Source organism: Melopsittacus undulatus, chromosome 2 (genome assembly GCF_012275295.1).
Source record: "Melopsittacus undulatus isolate bMelUnd1 chromosome 2, bMelUnd1.mat.Z, whole genome shotgun sequence".
In the NCBI taxonomy this organism is placed as follows: domain Eukaryota; kingdom Metazoa; phylum Chordata; class Aves; order Psittaciformes; family Psittaculidae; genus Melopsittacus; species Melopsittacus undulatus.
In genome coordinates, this window is record NC_047528.1 from 89,567,952 (window position 1) to 89,595,687 (window position 27,736).

General features: G+C 42.3%; 2 protein-coding genes across 8 annotated transcripts in view; both read left to right on the forward strand.

Moving 5' to 3' along the window:
* C2CD2 (C2 calcium dependent domain containing 2) overlaps positions 1-22,024 on the forward strand; it is a 38,183-nt gene extending 16,159 nt beyond the window's left edge. Inside the window, exons 5-14 of the mRNA XM_034072595.1 lie at positions 1,117-1,239; positions 1,539-1,659; positions 4,682-4,790; positions 7,827-7,888; positions 8,493-8,632; positions 8,908-9,079; positions 9,787-9,900; positions 12,438-12,565; positions 13,688-14,000; positions 19,199-22,024. Coding sequence (XP_033928486.1) covers positions 1,117-1,239; positions 1,539-1,659; positions 4,682-4,790; positions 7,827-7,888; positions 8,493-8,632; positions 8,908-9,079; positions 9,787-9,900; positions 12,438-12,565; positions 13,688-14,000; positions 19,199-19,431 — 1,515 coding nt within the window. The 3' untranslated portion in view covers positions 19,432-22,024. The remainder of the gene's footprint in view (positions 1-1,116; positions 1,240-1,538; positions 1,660-4,681; positions 4,791-7,826; positions 7,889-8,492; positions 8,633-8,907; positions 9,080-9,786; positions 9,901-12,437; positions 12,566-13,687; positions 14,001-19,198) is intronic.
* A 5,482-nt stretch (positions 22,025-27,506) lies between these two features.
* Positions 27,507-27,736, forward strand: part of PRDM15 (PR/SET domain 15) — a 37,518-nt gene continuing 37,288 nt past the window's right edge. For 3 of the 7 annotated variants that reach the window (XM_034074264.1, XM_034074273.1, XM_034074280.1), the window contains exon 1: positions 27,522-27,609. The gene's annotated coding sequence lies outside the window, so the exon portion shown is untranslated. Of the gene's footprint in view, positions 27,610-27,736 lie in introns of all 7 variants that reach the window. The other 4 variants (XM_034074244.1, XM_034074270.1, XM_034074251.1 and 1 more) reach the window with 2 other exon arrangements.

Consider the following 27,736-nt stretch of genomic DNA (forward strand, 5'->3'; position numbering starts at 1 on the left):
TGATCTCCCTGCTGGTGCAAATTGGGTGTCCTTGTCACCAGTGTGCCTTGTTTTTGCAGCAGGGCCTCATTTGTTGGCCATAGCACAGCAGTTGCCAGCATGCTCCCATCAGAAAGCAGCATGCTGAAGTGTACCTTTTGTCTGCTTTGAATTCTTCAGCTATTCTGTATCTGGACATGTAAATTAGTTCCCTTTCTTTTAAAGCCTTGTTCTGGAAGAGTGAAGTCTGTCAGGTATGGTATCAGGTGAGGGAAGATGGATGAGTCCCCTGTGCTTTAGATCAGACCTTTTTCTTCTACTTCAGTCTTTTCTAAAAAAGAAACCTCACTGAGATTTCTCCTCTGCTGCCTTCAGAGCAGTTGGGTACGAAACTGCCCTTTCTGTGATTGCTTAATTTAAAAACGTGCTCCCTGTAGGGAGCTGAGCAGGAGAGACTTTATGAGAAGCGCATCAGGGGAAGTGGGCTTTATACACCTTACAATTAATTGTGTGAAACAAAACCTGTGGTCTGTTCTGATCCCTCAGAGATTGTGGTGCTAAGCTCAGATTGCCATGAGATTTTTGAATGGGCAGAATATGAGCTGGTCCCCCAGAGCAGCGTGACTGTCTATCCGTACAGTGCACTTTTCAGCAAGGTTGAACACCTCCAAGAGGTGCTGTAATATTTTTTCCAGTGCAGCACAGGATTAGCTGCTTCTCAGCTGTTACAAGCTGGCATAACTCCCATGAAATCAGTGGAACAGGGCTGATCTGCTTATCTGATGACCTGACTGCTCTCTCAGTGGAGTGAAAAGCAGCACAAAAACTTTAAAACACCATCATGAAATGTAAACTCCTAATGAAACTTCTGGTTTTGTGGCAAATAGTTCTACCTTCCTAACTATGAACAGAATGTGGCTTTTTCAGTGTATATTTCTGGTTTATTGCATAATATAGAAATGCAACTAATTATTTGAATGATCTCTTGTTACATTTTGTTGTTAGCAACAGAAACCATGTCTCTCTCTGACAAAGTTAATGTTCCATAGCTCTGGTGGTTTACATATACCACAGTAATACTTGCCTTAACATCTTTCTTTTGAGTTTTGAGAAGCATGATTGTTTGTTTCTTCTTAGGGACAGACAGCAGGGCCACGTGCAATATCTGAAACACTCAGAGATGTTTTGATCAACCTCTTTAGCTCAGTTTCTCCATCTGTAGTGTTGAGTACGAAGCCTGCAGATATAAAGGAGGTTCAGGTAAGCCTGATTCCTAAATCTTTTGAGAAATGTCCTTCTGCTTAGTGTTTCTATTACATATTCATGACTCACAAGTGAGTAATTTTAACCCAGTTTGGTGATCAGAAACAACTGGAATGTATTCTTTAAAACAACATAGCCTTTGGCAGTGAAGGCTTTGTGATCATAACTCCCGGGTGGGTTATCTGTTGATGTTACACCCTATCACACATTTGGTTCCCTATATCAGTGTGACAGAAGTTAAAAGTATTTGCTGTTTGCATATGTGTGATCCCTTGTGCTCTGCTTGCTTTTCACAGAATGTACAGAATGTAAGCCTTCTCCCTCAGGGCACTAGTCCTCCTAAGCCTCCAAGGGCTCATGAACTCAAACTGCTAGTGAAGAACATCGCGGTAAACCTAACTGATCACAGTGCTGCAGGTAACGTAGCCCATGCATTGCTGCTTGCTTTCAAGCAGTTTGTTTTTCCTGTTGGATGAAATAATTTGGAAGTTCTGGGTTACAGCCTTCTCTCAAAAGAAAATGTAAGAAATTGCTGTACTCTGAGAAACAGACTTAATCATGCTTGTACAAAACTGTGTGTTTTGGTGTATTTGAATATTTAAACACCTTGATCTTGTAAACAAATCCATCATTTTTGAAAGCAAATTGAAATGAGCATGTTTATGAAGTTTGTTGATTTTTTCTGGATTTTAGTTTTGATTTCTAAAAGTTATCAATTTGTGTGTGCCCAAGATGAGGGGCTCAAATCCAACTCTCCATTAACTGTCAGCAGTGACATTGGTTTGGTTCAATGTTACCGCATTTTTACAGCTGATATACTTCTGAGCAATTTGCTGATCTATCTAAACCCCTCCTCTATGTAAACTCTCCTCAAAGGTGGTGTATTGCTGTCAAGAGATATTTTTCCCCTAATAAACGACCTCTGCAGGTAGCCGAGGGAGTACCTCTTGCAAGAGGAGAATGAAGCCAAGAAGGCAGTCACTGCGAGGCTGCAGTGTTGGTTTTGGAAAGAAGCACCAAGCCTGTCTTGCAAGTATTCAGACTTCAGGTTCAAGCATGCCTCTGTCACTGACTGAGGCGTGAGCAGGCATGTTTCAGATTTTGTCAGCGGAAATACAGATTTAAGGCTCTGTTATTTATGGTCACAAAACAATTCCATAACAATCTTTTTAGTGGAAGCTTGAGGCTGCTAAATTGGGCAAGGCACTAGTTTTGGACAAATATATCCTACTTGCTCTACAAGTTTTTTTTTCCAGTTAGATGTAATAGGTTTCTGCCCCGGAGTCTTGCATAATGCTGCTTGCTCATCCTGATTGGAAGCGATTCCCCTAAAACTTTCTGCAGACTGTTTTTGTAAAAACAAACTATTTTTAAAGCAGTTCTGGAACTCTTTGCAGTGGAATGTTGTATATAAATAAAACTGTGCTGGAAACTGTAGACTGCAGGAAAGCTAACTCAGAATTTGTTATTACTCTACAATTTTGCAGTGCAAACTAAACTTCTTGAAAGAGCAGATCATTTTGTCTGCCTTTAAAAGTCTTAAGATGAGATACCTCTTTGTGTGCATACAGTGCATGCAATGGAAGAATTCATCATATGGGAAACCTTTCTGCTTCCTCCCTGAAAATGAAAGGGGACAATTGATGTGCTCTGCTTTGGGGACCCAGATCCTGAGAAGCAAAATCACCATTTGCTATCCTAAAAGGAGATGGAGGGAATTTTGCTGGTTCCCTAGCACCTCTGGGAGTGTAAATGCTTTTGAACTGTGTATGAAAATAAAGCTTCACAGTGGGGTTTAGCTGGTACACTTGAAATCCAATGGAAATACTGCACAGCTGGGAAGATGCTAGCTTCTGGACATAGTTTGCCACCTTTTAATTATTGTTCTCTTATCCTGGTGTTGTCTTGCAGCAATAATTAATTATCCTGTTGCAATTGTGAGACTCAGTAAGATGTGCAATATTGCAGACTAACCTGCATATATATATAGAGGGCTGGGAAGGGATGGTTTGTCTGTCTTTATCATTATCATCCTATAAACCATGGATGCTAACAAGTTTAATAGGAGCTTGTGGCTTCCCTATAGGTATGTTGGTTCAACTGGTGAGTAACCAGTAGCAGAACTGGTCTCTGCCTATGAGTTGTGCGCATTATCTCCTTAGTTTGTGTATGTAAACAAAGATTATCCTAGATTTAGTACTGTATGGCCCACAGTGCATCATCTAGGGCAAAAGTGACTTCTGCTGTTAAGGAAAAAATTGTTAGTTGTGTATACCAGAGCAGAAATGCTGAAATACCCTTTTCAGTGTCAGTCTGTCAGTGGCTTTAGTGTAATTTCAGAAAGAATTGTACAGATGCTTCTACCCCATGGTGCTGAGCTCTGCTGGCAGCAAGAGCAGGCTGCAGAGACATATGGCTAGGTTAACAGAAAACCTTCCCAAGTTCATTAACTCGGACTCAGCTCGCTGTGGAAGCAGCTAAACTACTTACTCCAGGGTTAGCTTGAATCCCAAGTAAGCTGCATGTACATAGTGCTTTGTCTCCTCTAATAACCTTGCTAGGCCCAAGCTGTTTGTGTCTGAGATAGGGCTCATCACAGCCCCAGTGCATCACCAGAGGACCAGTGAGAGGTGATAATAGTAAATACAAACCTAGATTCTTCTGGAGAACTGGAGGTAGTGTATCTTTTGTTTGCTTTACATACAGCCAGTACTGATCTTTTTGCTGCTTTTCTTGATATTTTGGAACATTGTGACTGAAATGATTTCTGATGCTTTGAGAGCTATAGAAAATAAATCATTTTAAGAACACATTGGGCAAACTATTTCCCCTTGGAGCAGCAGTATAACTGGTCTAATATGCCAATTTGCTATACTAGCAAAATCAAATATCAAGATAGACATAATTCTGCACCAGTACTCTAAGATGCCATGAACTCATTAAAAACCACATTCTGCAAAGCAAATGTTAACTAATGCTACTGTCATCATTCACTTGCTAGGAAAAAAAGCTTGCTTTGATGTTCAAAGAGACTACTGTGACTGTGGCCAGTAGGAACTCTGAAAACCTCCGGGTTTTTTAAAGCAGCTGAAAGCAACTTTATACCCTTCCCGCCTCGCATCCACACCACCACCTCCTTGCTGTCCACCTCTGTCACCCCATCCTTTTTGGTCTTTTTATATCTGCACAATTTATGCTTCATGCCAAAATTTAACTGAGGGTGTCATATTTCACACTATGTAGAACAGTGCATAAGACAATCTTGACCATTGCCATTAATGTAGATGGTATGCAAAGTGAGGGAATCAGTTTATTCTGTGTGTTTGCAACAGTCTGTTCAAAAGTGCAGTATGTAAGGAAGGGAGTTCTTCACTTTCTAAGTGTGCCTCTTGGTGATGAAATTTTAATAACTGGATGTTGGCTTTTCTTGCCCTTACAGGCAGCACAAACCTGGTGTGTATAGTTCAGCTGAATGACCCTATGCAGAAGTTTTCCAGCTCTGTAGCCAAAAATGCTGCAAATCCCTTTTGGAAGGAAGAGTTTATCTTGTAAGTAATATACCTACTGAGAACATTTTTATAGCAAAGCATCTTTTTGTACTTAAACTCTGTGAGGTTTTTGAGAGAAGAATGGCATTTTGAAATATTCCAATCAAGTGACCTCAGAGAAATCTGGAACTGGCAGGTACTTCAGGATATCTAATTACCCTCTGCATGGATATGAGACCAAATAGGTGTCTAGGTCTTCCCTGGCAGATACCCGATTCTAGTAAATGACAGCAGTAACAGGCATAATAAATCACCCTCTGAGTTCACACAGTGCCAAAAAATGTGTTAGCAAGGTTTTGAAGTCACTTTACCTTGAAAATTAAATTTGAGGTAAACCTGATGTGTCTCCATTCTCTGCCGAGTCAGAAATATAAATGTGCAAAAAAATAGACTATCTAAAAGAGTTGTGACTGTGATTAAAAAGGGAATGTAAAGGTAACTGGATCTTTTTCTGTAGGAAAAAATTGGACTTTTGGCAGCCTCCGTGGTATTCTGTGATTCATACAGCTTCTGTAAATAAGGTCAAAAGTGAGGAGTTCTTAAACTATTTTCATTTCCACTTTCTCGCAGCAGAGCACAAGTATCTGAAGGCTTCTGTATTGTATGAGTTGAAGAAGGGGGGGAATCACTGGTGGCAGTGTGTATCAGAGGGATATTTTTCTATTGGCTTTAAACACATGCATAGCCAAGCAGAAGCACCTTCCCAGGGAACTGAGGTACAGATGCTGCCATACAACATACTGCAGATAATGCTTGCTTTTTTTTACCAGATTATTAAGGTGAGAGGCAGTTCATGTACAGGGGAGTCTCTGTAGCTTTCCTCTCCTATATCAGTTCTATTTCTCTCTACAAATACATATAAAATATATGTATTTCAGAGAGTAATGCTGCTTGGTTTTGTGCGATGTTTTTATTCCCTCTAGTCACAGCCTAGCATCCATTATATCTGTTCTTTCCCTTGCAAAGCAGAGGCTTAGCTCACAAGGACTGAGCGTGTATTCAGACCTGTGCCTGTCTGTGCTGAGTGTCCTCTTCCTCGAGGAGTGGTGTGTACTTTTGTGTGTTCCTCCTCAAGCTGAAGGAGTGAGCAGTGCACAGATCTTTTCCTGCCTCCTCGTCACAGTCTGCTGGACTTCACATGTAAATGTTATGGAATGCGCCTTGCAGAAACAGGGTGAATTGAGGGAAGAAGCAATAAGGGTTGCTTGATTTGAAGTAAGGCACCAGGATCAGTCATCACAAGTTGTACAGAACTTCGAGAATACCAAACCTCTCTGCATGTGTGCCAGGGATGGAGATGATGAGAAGTCCCTATAGTCAGCAAAGGAGACATGTTATTGTAGAACAATGCTGAAAGGCTTCACCTTTTTATGTGGTCTGATAATTGTGTGCACCTGGTTCTTAATCCTGCTGTCAAGTGGAAAACTAGGAAGCTCTCTTCCTTCAGACATTCATAGTCCAATGACTTACAAGGTCTGATTTTAGTTATAGCGACCTACAGCTTTTGTGGAAAGCCACAGATCAGACAATGTTCTTCTGTGTCAGCGTGCTGTATTGCCATCAAGATGTTAGATTTAACATGATGTTGATTTCTCCTCCACAGTAGGAGGGAAAAAATATGCCCTTCTGTAGCAACTTGCTGTTCTGGAGTATCTTGAAGTGCTTCAGCCACTGGGTCTGTGAATCACTTCAGCCATCTGTTGGAAGAACAGCATCTGTGCTTGGTGTTGTAGAGCAGACACATTCGCAGCAATTTTGGACAGGAAGTTTGTAAGAATAGTACCCTTTCCAACTGAAAGTGCAGAGAGAGAGCAGGCAGGATGTGATTAAGTTGACTGGAATTTGGCTTTGACACTGGGGATAATGCTGGGTTTTCCATGCTGTTTTTCCACAGTGCATGAGGTAAGCCTGGGGACTTTCACAGATAGGTGATCAGGATTTGGCTGTATACCTTCTTTTAAGTTCACATCCTCCCCCCTTTTCTTTCTTCAAAACCAAAACCACCCACCAGTCCTAAGAGCGGTGTACTGACCACCATATCAGTCTCTGTTTTAGCTTCATGTGAAGAGCAGCAAGTGTACCATCAAAGTGCCTCCTTTCAAGTTTTGGAGGTGCAGGAGGTAATGGTAGTGGCAGGGAAAAGCTTAAAACCTGCTGCACAAATGATGTCCCACAACATCTAATGGAGGTGGGATGCCAACATCACACCAACCTGAAACACAGACATACAAAAATAAAATACATATATGTATGCCCTTAAGACTTTTGTCAGATCATCTACTGAGAAGGTTATAAGTTTACAAAAACAAGCATTACTGAAAGGTTCCTCAGTAGGTACCCCCTTTGCTTTGCTGGCTGACTTAGAGGAAAGGTTTTGTATCTTTTGTCTAGTTCACCTTGTGAAGTACTGCTTGTGCCAGTAATTCGGCTAATAGTTTGCATTGGTTTTGACACACGGAGATTGGTTCTTGTTACCTTGTAACATCCTTGAGTCTTATTTTGGGAAAGTAGTACTGAGTCCTCAGATGAGACTGTAACTGCTTGTATTTACTTGCATCTATCCTGCTCTTGCAGAACGCTTTCCTGCTTTGACAGAATACCCCACAGCTGTGAATGGGTTGTTGATTGAACCTGTTCCCGCATCTTGACTTATGGATTTGATCCTACCAGGAAAAAGATAGCTTCTTAGTGCTGTAGTTTAGCAGTCAGATTGGGGACTGTCATCAGCTTGAAGGGCAGTGTTTGTCAGCTACTGGGGAGAAAGAAAGTCTCTTTGAAATTTTAGGAAATTGAACTTGTGCAACAGTGCTGGAGGAAACCAGGCCGTGGTTTTCTGACTATGATCCCTTTAGTTGGTCTTACCTGAGCACAGAAAGATGCTACGCATGTATCATGATCGGCAAGTTGTACTGCCTGGCTTAGTGTAGGCAAAGAAAAGTTAGGTGTTGGCAACCGGAATGGAAATAGGGAAGACCTAAGTGGGAAAGAAAACCTGCTTGCCTGCAAAGACCTAACACAGTTTCATTTATTTCACAGTGAACTAAGTGCCAAATCAAAATCATTGCAACTGCAAATAGCAGAAGATGGAAAGTTGGATAGTAAGTATTAAACCAGAATTATTTTTCATGACCACCTTGTGAGCTAAACTTTGATATAAAGTTCTTTTTTATTTCTAGCTGGCTGTATAGCCAGACACAAAATTGTCAGATTTCTGAACCCGCATTAAAGTGTAGATGTCTTCTGCTGACTTGACCTCGTAGTGAACTTGGGTATGGCTCAAACATGGATGTAGGCAGTCCTTGGGGGAAGAATAACTGTGCAAGGGAGATCAGCTGAAAATAGCCAGCCAAACTTGTATGAAATGGACAGCTTGGGGAAAATTTGTAATTCTAATATTTCTAGATGTTTTCTCCTAAATATTCTGCATATACAGGAAAAAAATAATGGCCAGAAATGGTGGCAAATAAGTAATGTTTCATGTCTCCATTATTTCCTGTTGCACAGTACTATGCCAAGCTGAGGAATAATTGTAAAGTGGAAAGAAAGATGGGAAAACTGCCATATTTGTGCCCTGTGGTATAGAACCAGCTCAATTCTTGTAATTGGCTGCCTGTGTTCTTCCTCCTCCTTTCCTGTCTTCTTACTCTTAAATATACTGACAGCTCAGATGTGCACTGATTTTGTTGATTTTATTTCTTCTAGGTCCTTTATCCACAAAAGTGACTGTACCCCTAGATCTGTTCAGGAAACAACCTTCTGGCCAGCAATGTTTTGCACTGAACAGCAGGGCTAGCGAAGGCAGCCCAGAGCCAGGGCCTGGGCTGGGATCCATTAGTGCAGAGGTACTACTGTGTTTGGATGGTTTTACAGTAAATCTTTTACTTTGAGAAGTACATGTGAATGCTCATCTTGTGCTTTGGACTGTCATACACAGTGTAGTGCAATCTGTAGCTGAGTTACAATAGAATGTTCAGATTGCACAGTATTTGTGAATATCAGAATGCTTAGTTATTTGGCTTTTGAACCTTAGCAAAAATATTAGAGTATTACCTAGAAATCTTAGTCTCCTTCTTGCTTGACTGTGCTTCTAAGGTGACTTGTTTTGTTCCTTTCCTAGTTCTCCTTTATAGAACCCAATGAATTGAAAACATGGCAAGTACCTTCTCCAGTGCTGGCCACTAAAATAGAAAAGGATCGCACTGTGATGCCCTGTGGGACTGTGGTCACTACTGTAACTGCTGTGAAAACCAAACCTCGTCTAGAAGGGAGATCATCCCCATTGAGCACAGGTGAGGAAATCCACTTCTTCCTGTGCTCACTGTTACGGTTATGCATGGGGATCAGGAGAAGCTGGGAGGGTGGGATGTCAAGAAAGGCACTGTTGTCCAGGCTTCCCTGATGTGTCAGAGGGGAGGCATTGTTTGTATGCTTCAGAATCAGGATTTTAACTTTCACAAAACCCTGGGTTTATATGAGGAGTGGTTACTGCTCCTTTTAATACAAACTGTAAAACTTCATGGTAGAGTGATAACATAGAAGAGCCTGGGTTTGGTATCAGACTCTTAAGAGTGTTTTCTAATGACAGACTGTCCTGTGCCTTCTAACCTTGATCTGTATTATAATCCCTAATGAGGATTGGTGTTGTCTTGTGCCAAAGCTTATTTCATCATGTATTTCAGGAGTAGATTCTCTCATTCTTCCTGGGAGAAGTACAGAGGTAAAACCTCTAAACAGTGTGAAGTTGTTAAAGCAGATCTTTTACTTAAGTGAGTGTTTTCTAGCATATTACAGTAGAACGTTTACAAACAATAAAGTCCTACCCTTCACAGGTCTTCTTGTGTCTGGTTATCATAGACCATGTGTTGACAACTCGTATTAAACAACTTTCTCAAACATTTATGATTTAAACAGGCTTTAACACTGGTATCATAGATTTTTATTAATTTCATAATAAATGTCTTGAGTAGCTTAAATAATCCCAAAACTTTGTCCTTAGATTCTCCTGTGAAAACTCCAGTTAAAGTAAAAGTGATTGAAAAGGATTTCTCTATTCAAGCTATCCATCCTCATGGTGCTCCAGTCAGCAAAACTTTATCATCTTCAGATACAGGTAATAGAAATGTTCAAAGCTGCTCATAAGAATATGTCTGTCTCTGCTGCATATGGGATTAATGTAATCTTTTTAAAATAACAGCAAATCCACATGGCTATTGCCTTTCAACAGGCACTGAGATGTTTGTGTTAGCAAGTGTGGTGGTGAGGGATATAGCAGTCTTGCAGTAAAAGTCTGGCTTGAATTGGTGATTAAAATTACTTATTTTGTATATGTAACAATGAGCTGTGGTTTGGGGAGGGCAGGTGACTGCAGAAAAGCCAGGGTGGCTCTTCTCTTTTGAATGAAGAGTCCTTCTTTACAAAGGCATGGGAAACACTGCACAAAATTAAAACCTTGTGACAGTTGCCTGTAAGGCCACTGTGATCTCCCCTCTGCCTGAGGAGGTGGCATGAGGCTGGGCTGATGTAAAGCAGACTGAATTCTCTTCCTGGCCCCGCCACCGGGCTTTTTTTTGTGCTAATGCAAATACACAATCTTGCTGTGCTTGTTTGTTCACCTTCCTAAGTCATGTGGCATAGAGTTGAAGTGCCTTCTGTGTGTCAGGTGGCATTGGTAGTAACTTTAATTATAGCTCACTTTGACTATATTAAACCTAATTTTGGCTCTGGGGCATGTTACCTTTTTGAGTCGCAACTCTGAATCCTCAGGATATTTTTCAGTCCTCTGTGTGGTCACCATTCAATCTTTCTGTAGCCCTGTAGGCAACAGTAATGAAAGATGTGACTCAGTCTAGCTGCAAATGGCACATGGTGTGGAATTCAGTTTTCTTTGTACAAATTTGAGTGGAGACGGGACAATTCGGAGATGATCCAAGTCTGCTGCTGGCACAGTCGGAAGGCTTTCTGAGAGAGGGAATTGGATTGGCCAAAAGATAGAAATCTGGGGGACAGTATGATCCAATAGCCGTGAAAAACTATAATAGCACTTGAGTCTTTCCCTACCTCTAGACTAAGAAGTACTCTGATACCATGAAGCACCGTGGTATTACTAAGCCAATTTAGGAAATGTTAAGGTAGCTCTAGACTGCTGAGTTAAGTTTCATAACTGTTTATGATATTAAAGATAGAAAGAAGTTACTGGAAAACTCACCTGAAGACAATTTAGAGCACACTGATATGGACAGTAGTTTTATGGGAATGTAGGGGCAATTTCTGTGGAACTTTTATACAATACAGCAGGAAGAATTACTCAGAATAAAGCTTTAACCCAGATTAAAGAAATACAAAGGAACTTTTGGTATGGCAATAACTCAGGCAGTAGTTATTACAAATATCATGCCAAAATAGCAACAAGGACTGTAGAAAAGGTGCTGTGGCCATGTCATAGTTCTAAGTGATGACAACAATAAGAATTAGCAAGTGCCAGTCATACTGTCCTGGATGCTTTCTGCTGTGCCTGGAGGCTCTGCAGTGGCTATGGAGATGCTGAAGTAGAGGTTTATAGTGAGTGTGCAGACATGCATGGGCATGTATACCCCTCGTGCACACATGCTCTTGAGTTCCAAAAGTATCTGAGATACTTGATGCAGCATAATTATTGAGGCCTCGTCTTTCATTGCATTAGTGTCACAGTGACAAAAGACACTGCTGAGTTTAATTAGCACTGGTGCTATTCCTGCCTGTATTCTTTTGTTGTTAAAACTTACAGAAAAGCCCCCCTCAGACAGTTAAATATGGGGATTTTTTGTCTTGTTAATTTTCTTAGCCTTGTTTATTCCTAAGCTTGATGAATTTGACGAGTGTATGTTTTTTGCTGTGCCCAAAGTAGTCGCATAGTGGATGCCAGAAATAGTTGTGCTTAAAAATAAACTTGTGCTTGGCACTAAAGGGCATTTTATAAAGACAGTTTTGTATTCCTGTGTAGTGTTTGGAGGGGAAAAGGAGGTGCAGTTTGTAGGCTTTGGAGGCAGCTGATAAAGAGCAGAGTGACTGCCATTTTGTCTTCCTCATCCTACCATATTGCCAAGCAAATCTGGAAATGCTGAGCAAGGATGTCTGGAAAAAGAGCAAAACACCTACCTGAAGAAGCAGTAATACAGGGCAGCTTTGTATTGTGTTAGAACTATGGCTTTTCGTGACTGTCATATTCAAGGCCCGCCTGGACAAGTTCCTGTGTGATGTACTCTAGGTTTCCCTGCTCTTGCAGGGGGGTTGGACTAGATGATCTTTTGAGGTCCCTTCCAACCCTTGGGATTCTGTGATTCTGTGTGATGCTCTACCCACTGCTTCTGGATTACAGTCACTGCAGTATAGCAATGCACTGAAATAACTGGATAGTGTGTCTGTCTATGCTTCCTCCCATGTGCAAGGGTTTGTAAGTGCAGCTTAGTTACCTTTACTCAAAAGAATGGGCAACAAAAAGGCAAGACTCAATAGCTGGGTAGTGAATTGGAAGGTGTTTTGATATGCTTAGTGTTTAAAACATTTCTGTTAATTTAGTTGAATTTAATGTCAAGAACAAGCTCTGCCTCTTTTTGCTCTGTTTTTTTCCTGTTTTTCTTTCTTCCCTCTGAAATAATGCTTTCATTTCAGAGCTGCTGGTACTGAATGGTACCGATCCTGTTGCAGAAGCAGCCATTCGGCAATTAAGTGAGTCTGCAAAACAGAAACTGAAGTCTCCTAGAAAGAAAAGCACCATTATCATATCAGGGGTGTCCAAGGTAGTGCAAAAAACTACACTTCTATTTAACGCTTACTACTGTAAAGTCCTCTGACTGCAATGTTAATGTGTTTTCTGCTGTCTCCCATTCAGCAGTCGCTGCAGGATCTAGGTCTGTGTGCCAACTTGTTTCAGTAGCTGTTTCAAATTAAGCCAAATCAGGGTGGGTTTTTTGCAGAGGGTGTTTTGGGGTTCGATTGCTAGATTTGACAGCCTGACTGAAAATGCATGGTAACCTTGGATGGGAGTGGGATGATTAGGGATTTGGGAAAACCAGCTTAGGTTAGACCAGAGATTGTCCTTCTCTGTGTTTTGCCCATGGAGGGAAGAGGCACAGAAGAAGTATGAAAGATATTTTCTGTTTCTTTCAAAGTTGTTAAAACTCTCTGAAAAATGTCCAAGTCCTCTGGACTCTGTTCCAGAGGGAGGGCAAAAAAACATTCACACATGTTATATAGCATTCCTCCAGACTTTCTTCATCCACAGCCTCAGTCTCCCATCTGATGCTTGGTGCCTGGCTCTGTTCCTTTCCCTACAGGCTGCTGTATGCACATTTGCTGTCAAGTCTTGCTGTTATGCACAGGACCCCTAAAGAGCTCTGTGAAAGACAAGTCAGTGAGCATGGTTCTCTTCATCATCACTATGTTGTGATGAGAGGGAGAAATGAGCATCAGCTGCCACAGTGTCGGGTGTATCTGCTTGGGAGATGGAGGCAGTGGGACTGCATGGATTTGTGTTTAGCTGATACAGCTGACACAAGTCCTTCAAGATGAAGATGCGGTTATTTTAAGGACCAAAAGATTGTCTGTGAATGCTGATGCTTCATTACAGCAGCACATGTAGGAAAGAGTCCCATTATTTGCAGCGGAGCTGGGCTTAGGTGGGAGACATGTACTTAGTTGGGTTTTATTTTCAATCATTTGCCTTCAACAACATGATTGAAACGTGGCTAAATGCTCCTCCCCTTTAGGTGGAGCTAGGAAAGCTTCCAGTGGCTTTCCGACAGCCCTGAGCAAGACATGTAAAACTATAAAGAAAATAAAGGAGTTTTTGCAGGGAGGCTTGTGGGTTTTTTCCAGCAGAGTGGCTTGTGTCAGTGTTGTCTCTTGTTTTCACTGGGCAGACTTCCTTATCTCAGGACAGTGAAACTGCACTGATGATGGACTATGCTGCAGCCATGGACAGCTCCTGCAAGCAAGTAGATCCACCCACTGCAGGGGAAGGTGTTGCAAAAGTCACCTCTGATGAAAAGCTATCGTTAGGTGCTTCAGAAATAGTGCCCAAAACTGATCCACAGCAAAGTGCCCATAAGGCTTGGGATTTGGAGAACAGCAGCCAGCAGTGGGACACCAACACACTCTTAGACCAAACCTGTGAAGAAATATCTGGAAGCTCATTAAGTGTTTCAGAAACTGGGAGCATGAAAAAATCTAAAGGTATGTGATTCTTACTTCTGCTTCAGTGGATGACTGCTTTCTCTACGTACCTGGCAGTATCATGAAACACTTTAGTAGTTCATCTCTTCTTACTGATTTTTGTCCTTAAACTCCTTGTGATTGTGATGTTGGCTGAAGTTGTCTTACTAGCAGCCATAGAGAGTGCACTCCCCCGTCCATCAGGAAACGTAAGGGTTCAGCCTTACAAGTTGAAGGGCAGCTCACTAAGCCCAACTCAATTATCTGGGAGAGAAATAACCAGCCACATTATCAGTTCCTCAGTGAAAACCATATCCTTATAAACAAGGACTTGTGCTATATTAGCAGTCCCATTACTAAGGTGAAAATGGCAGGGTTCCAGAGTTGCTTTCTGTTACATTCCTTCTTCTCCTTTACATCTCTGAGAACAGGACTCCCTCACCTTCAATAAAGTGTGTGTTCAGGAAGTACCAGAGCTAAACCAGAGGTACAGTCTCTCTCAAATGCCTTGTGAACAGTTTCTCCCTTTTCACTGATTTCATTAATGCTAGTTTGCTAAAGAAAATGGAAACAGGGTAATTTAATAAGTAAATAAGGGGTAAGATAATTTTGCTGTTATCATTACAAACCTGCATAGTTGCAGTCTGAACATGTCTTAGGGTCCTTTGTGTTTCCATTATAAATCCATTAACCTCTGAGGCTGTAGCACTGGTTTGTGGCTAAGTGGTAAACACAGGGTCTGTTAGGAAGTCCGACACAAGAGCCACTGCAGTGGACTGTGCCCTGAACAGGCTGCACACCAGTCTCACTGGCTGCACGTTGCGGAACTTGTTGTGTTTCTCACCCATATCCATCCCTCTTTCTCTTTATTATTTTCTATTCTTTCCTTATCCAGAGATAAGATACTGTGAAATGTCTTACTACAAAACCTCAGATTATTGTAATCCCTCCCACTTAAAGCATGCACTGGACCTCTTTGCCAAGGCGCTCTCCCTTAGAGCACTGAGCTCACAGCTTCTTTGCTCCACCTGGTAGATCAGGATGGTACAGCAACAGTCAGTTTGACATAGTTTGGCACTGGAATGTTTTGGCATGCTTGGGGTGGGGATAGGAGATTAGTTGTGAAGGGATTTGTCTGATTTGGAGCCTGGAAGTTTAGGAAGCTGTATGGCATATTGCAAAAACTCTGGATTCTTCTTTAAAAGCAAGTGGAAATTTGTATGTGAGGTGTTGTCCAGTTTTGTTGTTCTCTGTGCAGTACACTGCAAAGAGATAAGGCTTCTAAAGATCTTGTTTACACTGTGTAGTACAGGACTGATAAAAGCATTTGAGACAGTTGTCTCATCTTGAAAAAATACTTGTGAAGACTGTCTCAGGTCCCTTTCTTTACACACAGACCTCTGTGGAAGTCTGGAACCTCTGCTTTGTCACAGTGGAGTAGCTGTGGAGTGAGACAGGAAATAATTTCAACCCCCCTATCTTCTGTTAGTTTTATATAGTTCAAGATTTCCGTTTTGTCAAAAACTTTCCCTTGAAGAAACAAAACAAAAACAAACCCAAACACAAAACCCCAAATAACCCTCAAACAAAGCAAACAAAATGCCTTCTGCTGTTAAAAGCCTTGTGTCTATTTAATGTCTTAAAGTTATCTCTCTGTTCTTTTTTTTAATTAACTTTTGCATCTTATTTTTTACTTTTCTGACTTCCTCTTTCTTACCCATTCCCTTTTATATACTTAAGAGGACTACTATGCCAGCCAGAATTAATTACCTACACAGTAAGTTATTTTGTTGATTTGGTTTGGTTTTGATTTTTGGTTGCTTTTTGGTTTCCTTAGAAAATGTAGCTTTACAATGGTTCACTCATTGTAAAAACTGAAGCAAAACATAGTCTGGCATATGTTTTCTTCTTTCCCCATCCATTTCTTTCCTCCCTCCAAAATTACTTTCCTCTGCTCCCATACTTAGCAGACTAGTCATAACAAATCATTCTGCTGGTGGACGTGCTGTCCGGGTGGATCACACAGAATGGACAGAAGGGCAGCCTTGGAGGGAGTGCTCTACTTCCTGCTCTCCCTCCATCATGCCCATTCCTGTAGTATCTGGTAATCAGTCCACATCTGATCATGCAAACCATGTGTGACCCCATAACTGAATATGCATACGCAGAAAGCTTATTTTAAAACCTGCTGCTTTCAGTTTTCTAGCTCTCTTTTCTAGCCTACCACAGAGCTACCAGGACCTCAGCAGGTATTTACAAAACCATCTGGATAAAAACTTTTGGAAGCTGGGAAGGAATGGAAAGAAGCGATCTCTTTATCCTTGTAGATGTGGAAGGAAATCTTCATTAACAAAAATGAGATTCAGAAGTGATCCAAGCCCCTCATTTTCAGAACACCCTAAACTAGTGCAGAGAAGCCTATGAAGACCAGTCACTGTACAGCACTCTTGACATGCTCTCTGCTTGTCTCCTGGTGTTAGGGGCAGAGTTGGCATATGGATCCTGTTGAACTCAAGAAGTAAGCATGCAAATAGCATGAGCATCGCCAAGCTTGTAATTTGGTGCATGCCTCCACAGCAGCTGGAGCCACTGTCAGGCGGCAGATACCAAACTGGCTAGAGACTGATGGGTGGCAGCAGGGATGTGGCAAGCTTCCATGTAGCAATGACCTCAGCACCTCCAAAAACACAGGGAGCTTTCATGTCTGGGGATACTGCTGCTTGTGCTGAGCCTGTGTTGCTCTCAGGGAAGTGCTGCCTGCAGTTTTTCAGCTGCAGTGGGTTGTCCCAGGCCACCAGCACAACTTGTGCAGCATTCTTGGTATGTGTTTATTTCCTAGTATGGGAAATTGGTCTGGATGGGTAGAACTAAGTAAGTGCTTACAGATAAAGCCTTCTGTCCTGCTCCTGTTGGCACAGCTGCAGCTGCCAGGACTGCTGGGCCGAACAGCTGACTGCTAAAACAAAGCCACACAGCAGCAAGGCCTCATCAATCCACCCCAGCCTTTGCATATTAACAACTGTCAGTGTCATGGGGTTGAACACTGTTTGCTTTATGCTGTTGACAACAGCTTGAAGTGGTACTGCCTTGCCAAAAAGATCAATCAGAGAGTGATGGGAGAGCAGTCAAGATTCAAATCCACGAGTTCCAGTTGCTTTCTGCTTTCATCCCATCACGCCCTGTTAGAAGAATCGCAGCAGCAGCAGGACAAAACACATTAGAGTATCCTCCCAGGTGCTGAGTGCTTAGTCCTTGAAGTACAAAGTAATAAACCCAAGCACATATTTGTAACTGCTCTGGTCTGAACAAAGAAGCCTCTGGCTGTGTGCAGCAGAGCTGCCATGAAAATACCTATTCTGCAGCTGTCACTGTGCAAAATGACACACAGCCCATCAAGTCCTTGGGGGACAAATATGTAATTTTAGCTATTGCATGGTATTGTGTGAAAGAATTGGTCTGTGTGTTGCTTTATGTATCCATTGGCAATGGAAGGAAAAGCAGAATCAAGATTGTGCAGTGACAAGAATTAATAGCTGAACTGAAACCTGATAGTGGTACAGGAATGAGGTGTGGAAGCTTTGCCAAGGAGATGACTGTCCTCACATACTAGTCTGACTGCCAGAAGGCTCCTGTGTTGGCTTGCTACCTGGGTCCTCCCTCATTCAGATTGGTTTGTGCCACTTGGACAGCAGTGCTGCCCAATTCTGCACAAATCTGGTGCTATTTTAAGATGGAGCTGATGTACTGACACCCAGCTAAGTGTTGCTGGTAGCTCGAAGCAGTATCTCTGCCAGTGGCAGCCAGGCTGCCTTACACATCAGACATGTGCACATGGAAAGGGATAGTGGAATTTGGCAGAACAGTGGCTGCAAAACTAACCCAAGCTTGCAAAAAGAAGAGTGCTGGTGTTGGCAATGAGGTGGGATGACAGCTGCAATTGCCTTGGCTGCATAATAGGCTTGACATGGGATCAAGAGAAGGAATACAACAAAACACAGTAGCTTAATTTACCACAGAAGGGATTTGAGCTCATTTCTGAACCTGTTGGAAGCAGATGTAATACTATTTTTAATCTGCTTGAAGTTAATTGCTGTTACTAACAGGATTTTAAAATATCAAATACTTTGTGATTGTTACTCTAGGTAGTGCTACTCAGTTCATGTAGAACACATGCTGTCTGGCTTGCACGGGCATACTGAATACAGGTTGACTGCCAGGTAGAGTTCTCCAGCACCAACAGTCCTTTAGCTCAAATTAAAATGCCACCTTCATGTTGTGGATCATGGGCTAATCTCTTCCTCATTTGATCCTCGAAACAACAAAGAGTAACTTTGCTTCTGCTATTTAATTCCTTTTATAAAATACTCTGTAATTCTGTTGTATTGGAAAGATTGGATATGCCTGTTTGACACGTGAGAACCCAGTGTACAACCCACACCAAAGGCTATGCATGTGTATGTTTGACTACTAACACAGCTTTCAGAAGAGCATCTGAAATGAATAAAACATAAGGAAGGAGACTTCCACAAGATGTGTGCATTGACTTTAAAAGCTAAAGTCAGAGGACTAACACTGATTCCCTCATAGGCATGTTTCACTGTAACTTTCCTTCCTTTTCAATAGCATCATTTCTAAAATGAAGGAAAATTCATTTTTTCTTTAGTGCTCCTCTAGCAATACCTGTGAGCTCTTCTCTCCTGAACATTTCTGCTAGCTTTACAAGCGTGTGTATATGCATATATCTAGAACTACCACAGTCTGTCATGATGCAGTTTGCATGTACTTGCATGGAACAAGTTGAAGTAGAGAAATACATACTTCCATGGAGTCTGAATTTCTCAGTGGTGTTCAGCTGAGAGAGAGCTGGATCAGAAGTGGGGCAAGGAGAATTCAGTAGCATGTAGTGTATGTATGGGTGCCTCTGGCTGAAAGCACGACAATTGCTCACATTTGCCAGTATCTGAAATCACGTGTTGCAAGGTGGAACTTATACTGTTACGGCCTCTAGGTTACAAACCATGCATATTCTTACTTTAGATTCACCACAGTCTTAGCTTTTTAACATTGTTGTAGTAGTTACCAGGGTGATGCTTAAACTGGAAATGTTAAGACCCAGGCTTTTTCCAGGCGTGCTACAGTTACAGTTCAAGCTGAATTCCAAGAGGACAGCAGCTCATTGTGTCTAAAGCACCCTGCACCTCTGCTGTTTGCTTCCACAGGTTCGATTCTGAAGAAAAGCGCAAAGCTCTTTTTCCGCCGGCGACATCACCAGAAGGATCCTGGGATGAGTCAGTCGCACAACGATCTCGTCTACCTGCAGCAGCCACTGTCGGAGGAAGCACGCAAGAAGGGAGGCACGCTTTCACGTATTCTGAACAGAAAGCTCCTTTCCAAAAACAAAAGCAAGAACAAACTGAACGGTGGTTCAACAGAACCATTCGTACAAGACTGAACACTCTGATGGGATACTTGCACATCAGTTGATCATTTGTTTACACAGCAGTACTAGAGGACACATATATGGCTGGTGACTTGCATAAAACTTGTTCACTAATGCAGTGGTCCAGGAACAAACAGAAAGCTTATCTTTTTTTTTTGTTTATTTTACCAGAAGACTTTTTCTCTCTGATCATAAAGTTGCTCCTCCAAATACAAGCAGTGCTAGTTGTATCATGACAGCTTTTGGAAGATCATGTGGTTTGTTATAGAAGATGGGGGATTATGGGGAATGGTGCACGTGGGGAGGACCTGCATGTAAGCACCTAGTTTACATTAATGGGGAGCTAAGAACTGAAACACCATACCTGCTGTATGACTGAACCACTGTAAAGAGAGAAGATACCACTGTGTTTCCTTACTGCAGCCTGGAATAGTAGCAACACAAGTCTCACCTTGTTTTTCTAGTCAGGCTGAAAGGGAAAAGAGAGACCCAGATCCAGTTTGCATTCTAATTTGGAAACGGGTAAGTTCTCAGAAGCAGAACTAAAATGCTGATTAAGATAGCCTACTGTAATAACTGTAGCCTGCTGTAATAACTGCTCGATCCATGTAGGTGGAGAGATGCCTTTGATATTAGCCATAAATCAATAAATTATGCAAATACTTATACTAGCTTATTGTTCAATGTGTTGTGCATAAGTTATGCTTTAAAAAAAATCAGAACTTTTTTTTAAGTCTGCTTGAGTCTTCTCACAGAGGAAACATTTACAAATTCTTATTTGTAGCTTTTCTTCCCTGGGTGAGAAGCTGCATTAGTGATGCAAAAACTTATGGTAGGAGCTCTAATTCCTTCTCCCAAGTACTTGTTAGACAAGTATATTTAACCATCGTATCAAATGCAAAGCTAGGAGCAATAAGTGATGAACAGAGTGTATTTAACCCTATAATGCTTTTCATTAGACAGCTTATTTTACTTGCCAAGCACTTACTGAGATCTTAGAAAACATAGTTGCGAAGAGAGCTTTTTAAAACATAGCAACATTTCCCTTAGTTGGCTTTCAGTTTCTAGATCTGCCAATGTTGTCATGTGCTGAGTGGTTAGTTAGGTGAGGTTTTTTTTTGTTCCTAATTAAATATTGCAGCTGGCTCCTTTAAATTAAAAGGGAAAACTGATTAAAGTAAAGGCATAGTTCTTGTTTGGGCTATTAAGAAGAGTAAAATGTCAATCAGTATTTCCCACGTACTATCTTTCATGCATACCTGTACTTTTCCATTATCTGCATTCCTACTGAGGACAAAGGACCAAGCCTGTTCCCTCTAGCCAAGAAAAACATCCATTCCATCTAAACTGCCGACATGAATGGATGATAGATTTGTGCCTGCTTTGCCAACAGTGATTTTCCCCCTCCCCCTTTTCCTCCCCTTAAGACATCCAACACTTCGGCTGATATTTGGGCTTTCAACTTAAATTACTCATCAAAAATAAAAAGTCACTGAAGAACAAAAACACAATTCAAAACTTCTAATGGGCTCTGCATTCCTTGGTAAATATTTTACAAAGAATATAAATGTAGAGGGATTTTGGTTTCTGTTTCACCAGAAAATTTTAGAACAAATGAACTGTCAAAATGTTTTAACTGAGCCTTCTGGTTAAAGATACTGTTTATGTGTAACCTCCTAAAATCACTGTGGTAGTACAGCAGTCCAGACTATCAAATAGTTGTATGTTTGAGCATGCTGCTTATCACAAAAACACTTGAAGGCATTTTAATATTCTGTATTTTGAAAATGGGTTACAATTGAGTCTTCTAGAGTGTAATGTGCTTAGAAATCCCAGTTCAGTAATACAGGTTTGTCCAGCTTGAATGTGCTTGAACACATTTGTTTATTGTTAACTTAATACAAAGTAGTTTCTTCACTTCTTTTACAGTGGTTCATTATATGAGCATTAAAATAACTGACGTTATGTTGTCTCAACATACACTTTTTCCCTTATCTCTACTAGGAGCTCTTTGCATGACAGTGACAGGGCAGGGTTGGGGTCAAATCTCTGCCATGTTTTTAATGCTCAGTCTTGCTTGCTGAAGAAGAAAACAGTAACTACTCACTGAGTGCAAGAAATCAAAGTGAGACTGAGCTCCATGGGGTAGCACCCCCTTAAACTAAAAAGGTGTGGAACTGGGAGTGTAAAGGGAGCATAAAACACTACTTGAAGTCTGCTTAAATTATTGAACTGGGATTTTAATTTATGGAAGCTTTATTGTGTACTTTGGAATGGGGTGGAAATAACACTGAATAACTTGCAGAAATATAAGAGCAGGGTTTGCTCATAGCTTACCCTGTGGAACAGATGCTCACTGAAGCAGTGGTTTTTTTAGTTAATCTTTCTTAAGGTCTTGGTGATCGCCTAAGTGCATGTCTTGATGGTGGGAACAAAAATATTCTACACTGCAAACTGTATGAATGTTTGGGCTTGTGTATACTGAGAGAGAATGAATTCTTAAGATGAGGAAAGCAAGGCATTTGGGGTAAAAAGGGAATGTGTTTTCTAACTGCCTTCACTCCTCAGGAAAATAAACATCGTTTGGTTTGATGTTTGATGTCTATATCTGGCTGCTGTGTTCCTCACCTCTTCCTACTTCTCTACAAATAATTTATGTCCTGTTGTAAAAACAAGCTAAGGTACTAAATACAGAGGGATGACCGAGTTGCTGAGTTGTGACAACTCCAAAGGCCCACAATTCTGAATCCCATTCCCCCCTTCTGAGATGATTAGGTTGCCACTGAATATCAGGAGGTCTGAGTACGTACAATTCTCATATACATTAGTGTATAGGTCAGTGTGAGTTAGATTCTGACAGCCAGCAGGAGCTGTGCTACACAGTTTGAGTTGGTAGGACTGGATCTGTAAACTGGTGTTAACACTGTGACATATCCTGTCAGGTGTTGCATACTGCCTGTGTGGTTGTGTGAAAGATGCTGGAGGGAATCATTTTGTTGTTTTATGTTTTGCAATCTTCATCATTTTAATAACTACACATTTAACAGCAGAACAAATCTCTGCATGATACTACACTGAAAACTTACTGTTTTCTGCCTTCCAACTTAATTACTTCAGTACTATAGCTTGGAAGCAACCTGTGAAAACTTTCTTCCTTTTTGCTTTCTTACACTCTTGTGTTTCTGAATGCAGCAGAGGCAGAGGATACAGCAAAGAAGGCACAGTATTTATTTTATGAGGATTAAGAGATGAAGTCTTGCTTTTAATTTCTGAAGAATTTTTCTGCCCATAACTGAACCTTCTTAATCTGTGTCTGTGGTCTGCTTTGCTTTATGGCATTTTAGCATTTCATTTGCCTTGATGTAAACAACCTGCATCCTTATCTAAACATGATTTACCTTGGCTTTACTTTTCTTTTCGTAGATTAAAGCAATAAAACCACCAAGTATCTCAAGCTTGAATACCAGCTAGGTGGTTTTCTTAAAGTGACAGAGATCACTTTAAAAGTCACTTCAAAGAGGAGAGTGTCCTTTATCCCTAGATCACTAGTATTTCCTGTCTAGTTTAATCCAGAACAAAACAACAGTTTCACTCCTAACTGCATATGAGTCTTAAGCAGCAGGAAGAAGGGATGCCCTGGAAGAAAAAAATTTGTAAAGAACTAAAATACTTATGGCAAACTTCTTCAACTTAATAGACAAGTGATAAACTTTCAGGCAGAAATAGCGGGGTTTATTCTTATGCTGTCAGCTCTTTCTTTGGGAGAGAGGCTGGGGCTCCACATCTTACAGACCTGTAGTTACTGTCTTGCTCTTTAGAGGACTTGGCTTGCAGCACTGGGGTTTCTGAGGTGTTCTATTGCTTGTCAATGATAGCAGTTTTGAAGATGAGTGAAATTTCACAGCATTTCCCTGTACCACATCTACTTGCTGGTTCCAGGTGGTTTTTGAGGGAAAGCTTCCTGCTGTGTATTGTAAAGTTTTGGTGTTCTTGATATGCAAAGTATTGTAGGAAAAAGTGAAGTTGACTACATAAAATGCTATAAAATATCTGTGAGGAAGCAAAATAAGAATCTTGCTTTTGGTTTAACATCTTTTTCAGCTCTACTAGCTCTAGGTTTTAAGAGGAGCAAGAGCTCTATACAAGGTGGGAACCACATGGCTTTTTCATTTTGGTTTACTGCAGTTTTTGACTTGCAGAGCTGAAGTTTGAGATAAGCGCTTATCGTGGTACAGAATTAAGTATACCATAGCTCCAGGCTAAGACATTCCCTTTGTGAGTATGAAGAGCTGACCTCATACTTTGACCTCCCTGACTTTGACAGGACCTAAGTGGATTTATTCATACGTTTAAGATTCAGCATATGCTTCTGTACATTTCTAAGCCACAGCCTTGGTGACAAACAACTCCAGATTAGTTGTATAAGATGGGTGATAAAGGTGAATAATACCATTTCACTCAGGATATCCAAACTGCTACTATGCAAGGTACTGGCATAGTATGAAAATAACTGGGAAGGATGGGTCTGAGGTCTTTTCAATACTATAACTCTGTATTTCCCAGTGATGTATTATGCTGTGATATACCAGGTGGGGTAAAACATTCTTTTCCAACACTCCACTGTTACAGTCTTTTTTTTTCCTTTTTAATGTGTGTACACAAAATGAAGTTGGTGCAATTACGAAGTCTGTGATGTACAGATTTATTCTATCACCTAAAAGCCTGAGGATTTTTTAAGAAATAACTACTGCTGTACATACAATAAAAGCCAGTTGTCTCCAGGTAGTGTGCTGTCCTACATACCTAGTCTGCCACTCGTCAACAGATAGTTTTCTACTCCTCGTCATTAATTTGACCCTTTGCGTAACACAGTGCATTCACCTGTTTATTCAGGAGCAGAGTTCTCCCCCTATGTTGTGTTGGGCTGTTTCCGATAACCCCAGCCATTACCAGGTAGCCCTTTCTTATTTGTTGAAAAATCACCTGAAACATGGAGTGGGTGGGTATCTAATAGGAAAAAGAACTGTGGAACTCACTGCGGTCACTTATTCTTTATGTTGTAAGTAAGCATTTGTCACCTGGAGGGCAAAAGGGGAGGAGTGTTAGAGCCTAGGTCTTGTACAGAAGACACCAGTACTAAAATGAGCACAGCTCAGGAGTAGGGTTCTCTTGTGATGATTTTACTGAAAAAGTTGAGTTCTAAATTAATGCTGCCACAAAGCCCTACCAGACTGAGGGGAAAAAAAAAACAAAACCCACCAAAAACGGACATTCATATGAAAATAGCTGCCATAGTGGTTTTATTTCCCTTCTCAGAGTGCTGCACCTTCTTTTGCAAGGAACCTGTATGTTATCTTACAGGGTGTTACTGCCCACATTTCTATGCCTGTTTATTTCATCTTCTCAAAGTGCTTAGCTGAAATTTTGTAATAGTCTCCTAACAAACATTCTTACTTCTCCTTCCTGCTCTGATCTTGGGTGAGGTTTTGTCGTGGTTTAAACCAATCCGCACAGCTCATTCACACACTCCCCCCCTTGCTCCCCCGGCTCCCGGAGAGTTAGGAAGGAGAATCCAAAGAATGTAGCCCCCACGGATTGAGATAAGCACAGTTTAATAGCTAAGGCATAACACAAATCACTACTGCTACTACTACTACAAATAATAATGATAAAGCCAATAACAAGTGAAGAGAATACAACACCTCACCAGCCACCGACCCATAACTCACCCCACCCTGCCCGACCGAGCACCGACCGATACCTCCTCCATCCCCCTAGACCTCCAGCCCTTTCAGATCTCTCCCAGTTACCTCCTGGGTATGACGTGCTATGGTATGGAATACCTCTTTGGCTAGCCTGGGTCAGGTGTCCTGTCTCTCCTTCCTCCCGGCCTCCCCTCCTCCCTGGCAGAGCATGAGGCTCAGAAAAGGCCTTGGACAAAACCAAACATTTGAGCAGTAACTCAAAACATGCTCGCTATCAGCAACCGTTCTCAGCCCGAAAGTCAAAACACAGCAGTGCGCCAGCTACCAAGAAGGAGAAAACTGACTGCTACTGCTCAAACCAGGACAGGTGTTTTTCAATTTGAGTCATGCCATTTGTGTACGCTACCAAAAGGGACTGCAGTGATAGCACAAGGGGTAATGGGTTAAAACTTAAACAGGGGAAGTTTAGATTAGAGATAAGGAGGAAGTCCTTTACTGTAAGGGTGGTGAGGCACTGGAATGGCTTGTCCAAGGGAGCTGTGAATGCTCCATCCCTGGCAGTGTTCAAGGCCAGGTTGGACAGAGCCTTAGGTGATATGGTTTAGTGTGAGGTGTCCCTGCCCATGGCAGGGGGGTTGGAACTTGTTGATCTTAAGGTCCTTTCCAACCCTAACTGTTCTATGGTTCTGTGACCTACCAGAGCACAAGCAGGGGTGGATGTAGCACAAGTCTGGCATTGTACTCATTCCTCCAGTTCATCATTCTTAAACAGTGAATGGAAGGCATCTTCATTTTGTTTTATCTCTCCACCCCAGTTACCCTGGTGTCAGACACAAGTTCACATCTGATGTTAACTCTGCAGAAAGGTCGGAATACTGGGAGGGAATGAGGGGTAGGAGGGGAAATCATTCTGGGGCTACAGGATCCAGACTTACACGGATTGTAAGTCCAGACTGCTTCAGCTAGGAAACGTACAGATTAAACTGAATTAGTTAATACTTACTCTGACAAAGTGAATGCACTGCAAGTAGGATAACCACCCCTATGCACTGGTTGTCTCCTAGGCAGAGGCCTGGAGACAGCACTGTCAATGTGCATTGAGATGTACAAGGACAGTAAGTAGAAGCAGACTACAAAACTAAACACTAGTCAGCTTTGATCGCTGAAAAAGCAAATGACCTGTACAAGCGCTTGGGTCCTGGAAAAATCCCCCTTACTACTCCTGTGCTCACTGAAAACCTCTGATGAGCCATTCCTAAAGACTAAATGGTTCTCCCTCCTCAATTTAACACCATTTTGCCAAGAAGCAGCATTTTCAAAACTGAAAGGCTGCGCTGTTTACCCAAGCACCTCAGACAAGTCACGATACTCTCTACACTGGGTACTTGTGCAGAAGGGGATATGCACAGGTAAGGTGAGAAGCAATAAGGGCCCTTGTCTTAACCCCTATTAAAGATGTAGCTGCGAGAGCATGTCCCCTGAAGAGGTGCCCGTTTGCCATCATCTTTTTCAGTGGTGCTCTCACTGTGCAGGCTGGGCAGTCACACCACACTGCATAAGACTTTTGGGGGAGGATGAGAGTTCATTGCAGGCAACACATCTTACCAAAGGAGACTGAGGCATCAACTGAATACCAAAAATACAAAAAGCGTAAGTACCTCTTTGTCCTGTCCTCTGCAGGCATGTCCTTGGATGCACAGCACATGCACAGCACCTGGGGGAGCAGCAAATGCTGCAGTAACCTGCACTCAAGATTTAAACCGACTTGAGAAAGGAGGTCACACTTTCCTGGTCACCAGGATTCAGTGGTAGCCCATTACACGGGAAAATAGGCACTGCTGGTTACATTTCTGTATTCTAAGGGTAGCTACAGCATTTGCTACCGAGCACAGTATGTCTGGTAACATGCTGGTAACATGCTGGTAACACCAGGCTGGAAACACTTGACAGCGCAGAACTCCTGATCCTCAACAGCGCCTGGGTTCGGAAAGCCCTTGGGTCCTTGTTCAGGGCTGGGCTGAGGGTCAAACAGCCGACAGCCTGCCGTATGCATGATGTGGTGTCCCTGTGGGCCCTTCTCGCTTGCAGACAGACTCCTTTAGGGGCTGCTTCCTCCCGGGAAGCGAAGAGCAAACCCCAGGTTGTGCAACCCAGCCTCTAAGCCAAGTCCAAAGGCAGCCACTCCTCTCCAACGCAGCGTAGGCCTTGCCGAGGGCGGTACGGGGGACAGGACGGACGGCACCCAGACAGGTGCGAGCCCGGCTGGGGGTGCCCCTGCGGCCCGGAGATGACGGCCTGGCCGTCGGCTGCCCTGGCGAGCAGGGAGCGGCCGCGGGAGACGCTAAGTCAGCGGTGTCAACCCCCGGACTACACTTCCCGTCGTGCTTTGCGGCCGGCCGCGCCGGCTTCCGGTGTCGCGTAGTTTCCGGAGCGGATCGGAACCCGGAGTCCGGATCCGATCCGGGTCTGGCCATTCCCCAGGCAGGTAACGCCGGTTCCCCGCGCTCCCGCCCGCCGCCTCCCCGCCACCCTCCCCGGCCCACGCGCGGGTACTCTCCACGCGGGATCGCCGCTCTGTGCTCGGCCTGGGACACCAGGGCCACCGCACCTCC